The sequence below is a fragment of the Lepisosteus platostomus genome, chromosome 11, assembly GCF_059453375.1.
Source record: "Lepisosteus platostomus isolate fLepPlt1 chromosome 11, fLepPlt1.hap1, whole genome shotgun sequence".
Classification (NCBI taxonomy): Eukaryota; Metazoa; Chordata; class Actinopteri; order Semionotiformes; family Lepisosteidae; genus Lepisosteus; species Lepisosteus platostomus.
In genome coordinates, this window is record NC_142621.1 from 13,463,476 (window position 1) to 13,476,169 (window position 12,694).

The 12,694-nt window shown below is 39.0% G+C and overlaps 1 protein-coding gene across 7 annotated transcripts; it reads left to right on the top strand.

Annotated features, from left to right (window-relative positions):
- Nucleotides 1–2,192: 2,192 nt before the first annotated feature.
- serbp1a (SERPINE1 mRNA binding protein 1a) lies at nt 2,193–11,150 on the top strand. Of its 7 annotated transcripts, none has more exons than XM_088598509.1 (9): nt 2,194–2,584; nt 4,316–4,517; nt 5,604–5,744; nt 5,861–5,932; nt 6,529–6,603; nt 7,369–7,546; nt 8,017–8,082; nt 9,760–9,933; nt 10,156–11,150. In XM_088598509.1, exons 1-9 carry the CDS (start codon nt 2,305–2,307, stop codon nt 10,213–10,215), a joined length of 1,248 nt encoding a protein of 415 aa, XP_088454635.1. In that variant the 5' UTR covers nt 2,194–2,304; the 3' UTR covers nt 10,216–11,150. The 7 variants fall into 7 exon arrangements, with proteins under 7 accessions (XP_088454639.1, XP_088454635.1, XP_088454636.1 ...); XM_088598510.1 differs by having other exon boundaries at nt 5,864–5,932; XM_088598511.1 differs by having other exon boundaries at nt 2,195–2,560.
- The last annotated feature ends 1,544 nt before the right edge of the window (nt 11,151–12,694 follow it).

The following is a 12,694-nucleotide window of genomic DNA, read 5'->3' on the forward strand; positions in this document are numbered from 1 at the left end:
AGTTTTTAGATTAGAAAACAAACACATTAAAGGGTCTGTAGAGTATAGCTCATAGTCATAGTTTTTTTTTTCTCAGTGGTATTATAGCATTTCAAACTGCCTGTGTCCTTTAACAATTCAGAGATTATGCATTATAATAAAATGAATTGAAAGTAATTGGTTTAGAATGCTCTAGATAATTTTGCATTAATAAATAGTGCAGAAATCTACCCAACTTTACAGTATGTGAATCCCAGTCCTGAATTATATTTTGGTGAGTTAACTTCAGTTAATGTCTTACAGATTTTTGTTTCATAATGGAGAGAATTCTTCATCTTAGTATGTGCTTAATAGTGCCTTATAAAGACCACTAATGCTTAGGACTAAACAGGCACACCCTGTCTTTGATAATACTGGAAGCTTAGCTGACTTTTTCAGTTATGCAATAGCAAGGCTGTTATAGGTGGAGCCTCATAAATGTTCAACTTGTCTGACAGGAGTCCAAACAGCAAAATGGCATGAAGTGTTTTTTTTAGATGTTTCACTTATTAATTTGGACCTTCCAGTTTGGAGGTATCTTTTATTAGGCTACAAAAGCAATAGAATTTGCTGTAAGTGAAATAAAAAAAAATGAATGAGGTTTAAACATGATGGGAGTGAAGTGTCTATCACCTTTAAGCCTTGAAAAAATGGTTTTGAAAAGTGAAATTGCTCCCTGATCTGGAATGTGCATGTGAACTGTTTCTCAGTAACACTGAAATGAAATCCATTAGAAGAGAAAACATTTTGTGTAAGTATAAGTGTCCCACACTTTGTCACCAAGGTGCCAATTCATTCATCACCTCTGGTATAAGTATGTGTTAAACACTATTTAAAGATCACTCTGAACAAATACTTGATCATTTCTAATTTTGGTAACAAAAGAAAGGTGGTTAAAGAAATCTAGTCAATTTACTGACCATCAAGTCATTTTTGGTAAAAAAAACCCAACATTTTATTAAGGTGTTTTTAAAGGCTTTGTTCTGTTTTGGAAAGCTAATCTGAATGGGGGATGGTTGATCAGATCAGATGTCAACAATTAGGTCACAGACAGCCACCTTACAAGATGGTTCTTTGCCATTTTGTTTTATTCAGATCCTCTTGTACTTAAAAAAAAAATCATTTAATCAAATCAGCTGCTGTATTAGTTCATATAACCATAGCTAGAGGAAATGCAAATTCATAGGACTGCTCGCTGTCTGTGCTTATTATGATACTGTTGGTACTGCATATACTGCAAAAGCCAGCATAATTGAAAATACAATTTCATTTAGAGATAAAGAGTAAAACATAAAAAGCATTATTTTCAAATTTTGGAATTAGAAAAATTAGAGAAATCAATCAATGGTAAATGCACTAGCTGACTAAATGCAGGCAGACTCAATTTAAACCAGGCACATAAATGCAAAAATTGTCACGCTGGATGGCTGTGCTATCAAAGAATGGCCTCATAACACATTACTGTTATACTCCTTTTCTAACTTCACAATTTCAAAAAGCTTGGAAATAACAACCATAATCTCCCACTATATTCCATTCAAGACCCCTATTTAAAATGCATTAGATGGTGCTTCAGGCAATTGTTATAAAGAGCAATTCTCGTTGAAACGCTAACGCCTTTAAATGCTTAAGTAAAATATTTTTATTAAATGTTACGGTGAGAAAATGTTAAAGCACACTGGTTGTGAACGAGAGGCCTGCGCCACCACGTTTTCAATAAAGCTTTCACTTGCCACAAAGCAACACTCCTTAGGCGCTGTTCAAAATGTGTACTCCACTGTTTGAAATGCACGATACCATTAAAATCAAATAACATAGCATCAGCCTCTAATGCTAGTATTGATCATGTGAATGAAATGAAAGTGAATGAAAGCTTTCAGTGATTAGACTGACAATTCTGAGCACCTGAAGACCAAGAAAAATTAAATGAAACCACACTGACACAAGCGTGCACGTTCCCTTTCAGTTTACCAACAGCATGCCATGCCGAGCGCTACTAGTTACAGTTCCCAAGCAGACGTTTTTCAAGAACAGAAACAAGCACTTTAGCTGCAGATGGTTTCCGGGACTTGTAGTCTTTCACTGCAGCTCTTGCAGTATGTTTCTAGAGCCCTGCCTCTATTAAAAACTACATTCTCCATGTGGCAGCGAGCTTGAAGTCCCGGATGTCTATCGCGCCGGAAGAGAAGACGGTCTCTTTCCCGGCCATCTTGTGGCAGCATCAAGCGAGCTGTTCGCTTCAAGCCTCGTAGAATCGGAGGAGAATCCCGCTGAAGGGGCGCCATCATGCCCGGACACCTGCAAGAAGGCTTCGGCTGCGTCGTAACTAATCGGTTCGACCAGCTATTTGATGACGAGAGCGACCCCTTTGAGGTGTTAAAAGCGGCCGAGAACAAGAAGAAGGACGGGGCCGCCACTGCTACCGCCAAGACTGCTGCTCAAGCCGCTAAGCAGCCGAAAAAAGAGTCGCAGAAGGACAGAAAGAACCCGCTCCCTGACAAGAAGGAAGAGACACAGGCTCCTGTGCCTCTCAAAAAAGAAGGTGACTTTTTTCCCCCTTTCTCTGGTCAGTGGACTGCGTATTTCAGAACATGGAAGGGGGTTGTGTTAATGTTACTGCGTAAACCCCCCATGAGGTCAACAACATGGTTCCTATTCTAAGCTAGTCAGACAGTAGTTCAGTGCCTTGTACACGTTCGGCCAAGCTAAAAATGTACGCCTTTGGGGACTCGAAAATGCATTCTTCCTGTAGTCTCCCGGCTGTACCTGCGCATGCTTTATCCGGTGCTGAAGGGGGTCTAGATACGGTTAATTCTTTAAAATGCGTTTCCTAGTACCAGGCCTGCAAGATACTGCAGAGCGGGGAGGTTGCTGAAGTGTTTCGGTCTGATTAAAGCAGTTCCAACGCCGGCTACAGCAAGGCTCTCTCGCAGAGGCCTGGCGCTGCAGCAGTCAGGTCGCCAACCTCGTGGTGGAAGTTTGGGGAAGGCTGTCGAGCTGTCACAGCACTCGGAAGTCGATCTTCGCGAGTCGTCGCTCGCCGTGGAAGGCGTGGTGCTGGGAGCTAGCGAGGGAATTTTTAAACAATCGTTTGACCCCCTCGGCGTCGTTGGGCTTCATCAGTTATGTCCTCTGCATGTGACGCAAATGGGCTCGTTCGTTTGCATGCATTGCTTTTAGATTTTAGTCCAGCGGCATGTACATTTCGGAACAGCTCTCACGTGCTTTGTTTGCATGATGTCGACTTCACGCCTGTATCGGGCAAACAGGAACCGCGCTAGGGCTTTATTCTAGTACCTCGAAAATTGAACCCCCCCCCCCACGAGCTTGCGGACCTTTCTTGGGATGCACCAAACAAAATTCAAAATGGACTCGTTTTTATTTCGACTAAACCTGGAACTGGGCGCTTGATTTTTTCTAAAAATAGACGCATCCTTTGTAATCGTTTTAAAAGGAAAGTGGGCGTTTACCAATTCAGTAAAAGGGCTTAATTTAGATAAAAAGTCCAATTTGGTCCCATACAGAAGAGGCGTCCCCAACAGGTGCACATCCAAATGTGCCAGCAGCTGTCGGGTTAGGCTATATGGACGTGTTCTGCCTGAGGGCTGTTTTTTGGAGGGGGGTGGGGTACAGATGCACTGGCTCTTAGAATTGGGAACCTTTTGACCAAATGATTTCTCTTGGTATATTGAACTAGAACTCCATCTAGTAGCAAAAGTTGTAACTTACCTCTTGAGAACCCAATATTGTGAGTTTTTTTCACTTAGTGAAGTGGTTTCACACCATTCCAGCTCCAGTCACGCTCATGCTGTAAGTCAGCAATATCATTATTCAGTTCATACTACATACAGGAGTTAACACATGCTTTTTGATTTGGTATGTACAAACTCGCTTGTTAAACCTGGTTTCTGCTAATTAGCTTATGACGCATTAGAAAAATACTCAAGGGGTTTAAAATACATAAATCACCTGCTGATTAAGTTGGGGGTGCATTATAAAAAAACATTTTAAGTCTTCTAACATCTTTCTTAACTTCACAGCAAACTAGCATTATGTCCTTTAGGAATTAAAATTATAACAGGTTGAGTTAATTTCTTCGTTTTAGCGGTTGTCCAGTTTGAAATCCACGTATACTTTTATATTCCATAGCTGTAATTGAGTTCAGTAATCTCATTTATTTCTTTTAAATTGGACAGGACCAATAAAATTGCGAGTTGAATCTGAATCGTGCTTTCCTGTTCACGGATGAAGGATTAGATTTTTCAGGCCTAACTCACCAGCTGGCTTTCTATTTCAGGTATCAGGAGAGTTGGCCGTAGGCCTGACCAGCAGTCCCCACACCAGGGGCAGCAGTCCCAGCAGCAGGGCTCTCAGCAGCAGGGGGGTCAGGGAGAGGGCAGGCCCGGCGACAGGAGGCCAGACAGGAGGCCCCCACGCGACCGCCGCTTTGACAAGCCTGCTGAAGAAAAGCCCGAAGGTGGAGAGTTCTCTGTGGAGAAGTAAGCTTACGAACCGTATAAGGGTTAGAAAGCTGTGGAAGGGGATGTTTGGGGGCTAGTGGTTTTTTGGGGGGGAGAGAAATGATTTCAGTTTTCCCAGACTTTGCAGAAAAAATGTAAATATGCCAAGCCATCAGCCCCTAACATGAAAAAAAGCACATCAGTTACAACACAAAAATGTGTTCCTTTGTTTTTTAGAAGAAATTGAGAACTCTATATTAAATGGCACATAGAGAAGGTGCGTCATAATCTGAATTAATTTGTCCCGAAGACAAATTTTTAGTTTTTAATTTCATACTAGACAAAAGGCATAGGACACTGGCTATTTGGGCCCATTTTCTGTGGTCAGTTGTGTAAAACGACTGGTGAGCTGAAATCTTGAAATTTTAAGTTTTACACAGTAATTTCCAGGAAAGTTTTTTTTTTCCCCTGCATATTGCCCCTGTATTGCAGTTACTTTGGTCATGGCAAGTTTTTTTTATCCTTGACCTTCATTTGCAAGTGTTTGAAAATAAGGATGAAAATTAACTCCTGTTTAGGGAGCACTTGGAAACCAATGCCAAAAATTTGGTAGAAAAGGTTGTTTTAAATGTTGTATTCTTTTTCACAGGGGTATCCCAGTTTATATATGAGCTACCATTAATCCAGGTAAAAATATTTTGAAGATAAATCTCTGGATAAGATAAGGCACTAAAGTGGTAAAGAGACTCACTGCACTCTGTTCCTAAATAGGCACGGCTATGGTGGTGGCAGGTACTGTTTAAAAAATTTAAAGTAGAAGAAACCAGGCTGTGTGGTCAGGTAAGATTAGTCATTAAAGAAATGACAGAATTCCAAAGTGGTATCACATTGTCACGTTGGGGCTAGTGAAAAAAGAGGAAGGTTCATCCTTCAAAACTGAAGTCACTACAAGGTTTCTTTTTCCAGTAAGGCAAGAAGTACTCTTGCCTTGTGGTGTTTCTTATCTAAGAATTATTGTTTAGTTTTTCTTTTTGTTTTCTTGGCTTGGCTTTCAAAAGCTTTATGGATCAGCAGTTGCGGTTATCCCTGTTGAATATCTGATAGACGTGTATCTTCCTCCCCCAGGTCTGCAGGAGAGAGGCCTTTGCGAGGGCGTGGCGGCGGCAGAGGTGGGCGTGGCGGCCGTGGACGCGGTATGGGCAGGAGTGACGGCTTTGACTCGCGTGGAAAGCGGGAGTTTGACAGACACAGCGGAAGTGACCGATCGTAAGTGGCTCGTAATACTTTTTTTTCTTTTTGAAAAGTGTACTTCATTGCTTTGTTGGCTTATTAATCACTGGCTTGTTGTGTCAAAGCTTATTAGTGCTCCGCTTTTGTTTCAGCAGCCTGAAACCTGAAGAAAAGCGTGGCGGGAGTGGATCTCACAACTGGGGCACTGTCAAGGATGAGCTGAGGTACGTTAGCTAGATCAGGGTGGCCAGCTCTGGTCCTGAAGAGTCGCAGTGCAGCAGGTAACACTTAAATCTTCAGTTTGCAAAGACTTGTACCATGTTGGAGTTCTGGTCAATTGAATAAGTTAATCTTCATTTAAGTTAGAAACTGCCAGCTGTGATCCTTGAGAGCTACAGGGTGTTGACTTTTTCTTTTCTGATGAATGCGGCTCTAAATGCTGAACAGTTTAGTCAGTGTAAGTTAAAAGTTAATAACTTTTTTCCAGGTGCTAAGGAATTGACAGTTTGGAACACACTATGCACTCATGTTGGTTGAAGCCAGTAGTTTCAGTAAAATCTGGGATCAAGATCGAAAATGCTTGTTTCCACAAATCCGGATGCCATTTGACCTGTGTAGTAGCCGATCGCATTTTGTTACACTGCATATTAACAGAACATCGATGTCTTTTCAGTTTGACATTATGTGCATTTGTATGGTTTGGCTTTCCAACCTTAATTTAAGAGGCCTTAAGTTAGTCTTGTGAAGACCTTGATGCCACTCTTGAGCATTTCTTGAATAGTGTGGACATTTAGTTGGTTTTGTTTACTCTAATTTCTAGTGAACTTGATCAATCCAATGTGACTGAAGAAACTCCTGAAGGAGAGGAACACCCTGTGGCAGACTCTGAAAACAAGTGAGTATGGGAGACAAAGGTACACCGTCTTCAACATTGGTATATTCGCATTATGTTTTGTTCACTGTGGAGACGTGCACAAAATGTACAGTTCAGTAACATGATTTTGATTGTGGTATTTGCATGCTTTTAAGCAAGATCAGTCTTATTTCTTAACCAAAATATTTTAAAGTTTGCCTAGGCGAACTGGGATTGAATTGATCATTTTGTGGGATGTCATGAGTATTGCCACCTAAATCCCTTGGATTGGCATGACTGAGGGCAGCACAGTGATGTGGGGGTTAGCTCTGCTGCCTCATAGATTCTGGGTTTGATTCTGGACTGAGATGCCTTCTGTGTGGGGTTTGCATTTTTTCTCTGTGTTACCGTGTGGTTTTACTCCTATTTCTTCTCGTCCGTCTCAAGACGTGTTGGTTATGTTACTTGGTGTCTCTTAAGTCGTTTTTGTCTTTGAAGACTGTTGAAGTCTTTGAAGGGTGCAGGCAAGCCTTGATTGAAGGATGAGTTGAAGCTGGTTCTCTGGATTTAAAAAAACAACTGCTGGATGAGATCCTTGTCAATTAACTACTACCTACCAAATGGGCTGGATGATCCAAATGACCTGCTCTCTATTTTAGCCTTTATGTTCTCGGGCTCCTATGGTAGGCAGTGTTTCTGTGATGCATAAAGAATAATGTGTTCCTGATTATGAATAGGTGCTATGATAGAAATCTGTTCCACTACAGGAGATGACTAAAAATTCCAATATGGATTTCTTTCTTTCAGAGAGAATGAGGTGGAAGAGGTCAAAGAAGAAGGGCCTAAGCAAATGACACTGGATGAATGGAAGGCCATGCAGGACAAGGAACGAGCAAAGGTTGAGTTCAACATCCGCAAACCCAACGAGGGCACTGATGGGCAGTGGAAGAAAGGATATGTTTTGCACAAATCCAAGAGTGAAGATGTAAGTTTCAGGGGTATTTTCATATTAAAAATTAGACTGTTTTAAATTTTCTGTTCAAGTTAAGAACAGCACCTATAAATGTTAGTCTTATAAAAGGCTGATTATTGTTTCTGTGTTGAGGCATTTAATTAAAATCTGAAGACTGAAAGGAAACTGGTAGTCTAGCTGAAAATTTGTTTTAATGGGGCAGTAACATAAATTAATATTTTGTACAGGGTTCTCCAACATAGGTTGGTAGACTAAATGTTAATGTTTTAAAGTCTTTAAGATCTGTGAGTAATGCAACACCATTGTATTTTCAAAGCATTGATTGCAAACCATAGAAATAATATTAACGTAATCTAGATCTGCTAATGAGTTAATTCTCTATGTAAGAGGGTACAGTAATTCTGAAGGAATGTACTGATTGGTATGAACATGTAACTTAAACCAATCCCTTTTCATGGCCTTTTTCTTCAAAAAACAAACAGAAACCTGCTGGTACTTTAATCGACAGTGCAGAGATGGAAGCTGATTCAACTACCTTCTGCCAAAAGGTGCTTATACCCCCCGTTATATTTACTTCTATAACTATTGGCAGCTTTGCTGTTGAACTAATGGGAGCAACAAGATTTTATGTTCTACGTTTTGGGTGTTAAAGTTATTTCCTTGGAGTGAGAGGTAATATCTTGATTTTTAATTGCTTATAAATGCATTGCCATGCCCTCCTCTGCATTCTGCTTCCTCAACCCAGCTTCAGTCTGAAGAATATTGTTCAGAATGCACACCCTCTTTAACAATTGAAGAATTTCAGTATGAGTAAGGTTTTATAGCATTTTTATAGGAAAATTTAAAAGAGACCTATGGTTTTTCTTATAATATGGGCATTAGTGTTATAAACGGAATAGTAATGCAGACCTGGTCAGAGCACAGTACCATGAAGGGACTGTTTCGGGGTTTTGAGGGAATGTTTTAAATATTGGGTGTCTTAGTTTCTTCCAGTTAGGGGTTCCCTTAGCTACAAGAAATTTAAACAGCCTGGAATTTAGGCTGGATCAATATTGTGATATTAAGATTATTATAAGAAATAAGACCAAAACATGAAAAAATAAATATTTTGATAGGATACAAAATAATAAACGACATCTACAAAATAGTAGCTGTTTCTGACATTTAGTTTATTCTGCCAGCTATGACAATGCAATTCAGTTTTTTAATGTTTTTTTAAAAGCAGTTTTGCACATTTTTCTAACATGAGTCTTCGGTAATCCTTATTATGAAAACATCGTAAAAAGCTTTAAGTAATGTTAACAATACATATAGATTAAATCACACTTGTACAAAATTAAAAAAACATGATCTTTTAATATTTTCCAGGTGAAAACTCACTTACATTGACAGCATACTGCTTGATATGCCCATTATGTTATTTATAAAACAAAGATGGCTATTGAGCATCCACATTCATGTAGTGGTTTTTAGACTAATTGAATTGAGCTTCCACATGGAGCTTTGCCAGTTCTGCATTACCTTACGTGATTTGTGTCCACTCATTGAGGCTGGTAATTTACACTACAGAATCAGATTTTGATAAAAACATATATTTGGAACAGACTGAATTGTAAGATTATAGGTCTTTCTAATCAATGCCCTTTCAGTATTTGTAGGTATACCTTTAGCAATACATCTTGACATTTGATTTAACTGAACTAATCTTTGTGCTGTATACTTTTTTTTACAATTTGAGCAACAGCTTAAAAAAGCATAAAAAACGGGAGTATGAATTCTCTTCCCAAGTTTTAATTTTATTAACCTTTGTTAAAGCCAATTAAAACTCTTAAATCAGTGTGGTAACTTATTTAACCCCTGCTTTTGCTTAACATTGTGTGCATATAGAGCATGAGCTTGTATGATTGATTTTTACTGCAGTGGAAAATGAAGAGGTATTTTTTTTCTAGGTGGCCCAGCAATCCGATGTTGGAGAACCCTGGTACATGTAGGATTGGAAATCTGTGCATGCATAGTCATGCATGTCCAAAATCATACCCAAGGATTAAGTTCCACAGAAAAAAATGTACCTGATACTTATTTCATGTTCAGGAATATTGTGCTATAATTACTTGGTCTCATTCTTTCCAAGTTTAGTTGAATTGGCTATGTGCAATTTTAGTCTGACATGCTTTCCTTTTTTTCTGCATTACTTTCTGAGTATATGATCATATTTTTGACCCCAGGCCCATGCTGACGAAGCCTCTGGAGAGCACCACTTCCGGAAACCAGCCAACGACATCACATCTCAGCTGGAGATCAACTTTGGTGACCTGGGCCGCCCTGGTCGTGGCCGTGGGGGACCCCGCGGCGGGCGAGGGCGTGGTGGCAGGCCAGTGCGTGGGGGCAGGTCTGACAAGGTGAGGGGCTAGCCTTAAGAATTGAGAATGGGTACTAGAAACGTTTTGTAGAGGATAATTTTCTTCTGCACTTTTAGTGTACAGAATATTTAACAGGCTATACTGTTTCTTAAGTTCCTTACCATAGAGGCTTATGCCTATTCAGAGCTTCTGATTCTGATGCTCAAGCTTTAATTTGGTGCTAATGTTTCCTTGGCTGAATTTCCTCTTTTCTTTTTCTAGCCTGGTGGTGTCTCTGTTCCGAATGTGGATGATCCAGAGGCTTTCCCAGCTCTGGCCTAAAAGGAATCGCCATCAGCTGAACCTTAGCCCTCCGGGCCCTCCTCTACGAGGCTTGCATGCTTATGGATCCTTCAACTATAATAAAAAAAAAAAAATGAAAAGACTGTCATCCATACCATTCACACCTGAGGACTGAATTTTATCTGTTTTAAAAAGATAAAAGGACTTCTCTTGCTACACAGAAGCAAAATATTGGTAGAAGGTTTTGTATTTAGAAACATGGTAGCAGGGATGTTTTCATACAGTAATTTTTTTCAGAGATTATGCATTCTTCATGAATACTTTTTGTATTGCTGCTTGAAAATATGCATTTCCAAATATAGGTGTGAAGAGTGTGTATCAGTTAGATAATGGTGTGCCATGACTTGCTTTTTTCCCCCTACAAACGTCATCAATGGAACCTTCTAGGGAGAATCTCAAAACCCAACAAGATGTACCAAAAAAGTTCACTGAATACAGTCCTTGTACATTATTCATGAGATGAGACAGAGCTAGCTTTTGATGATGTTAGCAACTGAAGAATTGTTTAATGGGTGGTTTAACAAGGTTTAGTATATCATCTCCAGTTTGTGGTATATCCTTTTAGTTTTTTCCCCAATCTTGGAGGCGTAGGTGATGCATTTGCATTTATTGCTCTTCTACACTTGATATGACCATATATTCATTGTCCCTACGTCCTATTCCATAATACATTTTCATCTGAACATGAATTTTAGGTGGCTGATTGGTCCCTTAGCTCATACAGATACATGAACATCCCTGAATACCACTAATGTGTATAAGACAACCACTTGCAACCCATTTTTCACACCTTTGTTTATCATGTGTTTTTGGGCCTGGAGTTTTTCGGGTGTGGCTGACATTGCAGATTGGCACTCTTCGATATTACTTGGATTGATACTTTCAAACATTGCCTATTAAAATTTGTCTACATATCTTGGCTTTTGGACTATAAAACCAACTTGATTTCACATTCACATACTAGTAGTTTATCATATTTCCCCAATACTCTGAAAGTATGTGCTATGTAAACAACTATTGTATACTTTCATATACGTAAACTAGAAATTTTAGGTATATGAAAGTATATGATTACCCTTCACTTCACCATTTCATTTACAGCAGCATTACTGCATAATTCTTCTGAAAGAAATAACATGAGTGTTCAGTTTGGGACAATTCAGTGTTACAAGGTGTGAATAATAATCCTGCTAAAGGATATTACAATGTTGGCTTCCATATTTAAAAAAATGGTAAGTGTGGTTACAATTCAAATGTAGTTTAAAGGCTTTTTAGCAAAAGTGGTAAAATTAGATTTAACACTACCATACACAAAACAAAGCTTTGTATTTAGTGTTTGAAAATCTACTTGGCAGTGTACATACAATGAGTGGCTCAAGCAGACTTTCTGTAGTAGAGCTGTTGGGTCCAGATAAGTTTGGGTTTTTCTGATTTAAAACCCTTTTCTGCAAACATCCCTGTTCTAATAAATTGCTTAGAGGTGTTAAATGTTTACTGCCTAAGGCAGTGAGTAGTGTGGAATGATTGCTATTTCATTAGTGGTGAATATATATATGGTTTTTGTGTTTTTATTTGAACGTTTCCATGAGCAGTTGATGGAAGACTACAGAATAGCACATTTTTAGTATATAATGTTTTTAAGAAAGTTCTTTGGCAGATTGAGTTTAAATCTTGTAATCTTGAAATTTAATATTTTAAGGCTATAAAACAACCTACCTGTGTCACAAACTTGAAAAAGTGAAGCGTTTTCAGAACGGCTGCAGTATCTTAAATTTCTATGTTGCCTTTATGTAGTAGAACAAGCAGCATGGCTACTTCGGCTTTGCCTTGGCTATGATAATTTATTCACAATGTTCTGAAATGTTTAGTCAGTTATGTTTTGCTGTGGAATTTAGATTTAACTATAATGAAGAAACCGGACATTTTGCCTTAGAATGGTCTGTACAGACCTAAAAAAATGCTGCATTATCCTTATATTAAGTTTGTCCACTTTTACTTTACATTTCACTTTTTTGCAACAGGGTATAGGCTATATTCCAGGGGTAACATCTTCAGTCACTTCTCTTGCAACATGTTCTCATTTCCACAGGTAGAATTTTTTGGGTTACAGTTAAAGGAATGAGATGTTTTGATCCTGAGGAACCTGATGATGTGTGGATAATCGTAGTCCTAACTTAAGTGTTGGGGTCTACTTTTACTCTGGTTTTACAGGACTGACATTGAGCACGTATTTTGACAAAATTATACTACTGAATTTTGCCCTTTTCTGCATGGAATTTTTTTTTAAATTTTTTTACTGAATGCAGTGGCCAAGTCAAAACTTTTGCATGTGGGAAATATCCAGATCTAGGGATCCAGAGGAAAAGATCTAGATAATTTGTTTGAAAAGTGAAGGGGAGTGGAGTGGCAAAGAGGGTGTCTAGTGTTTTGCACTTTATAGTTGGGCACTTCATAAATG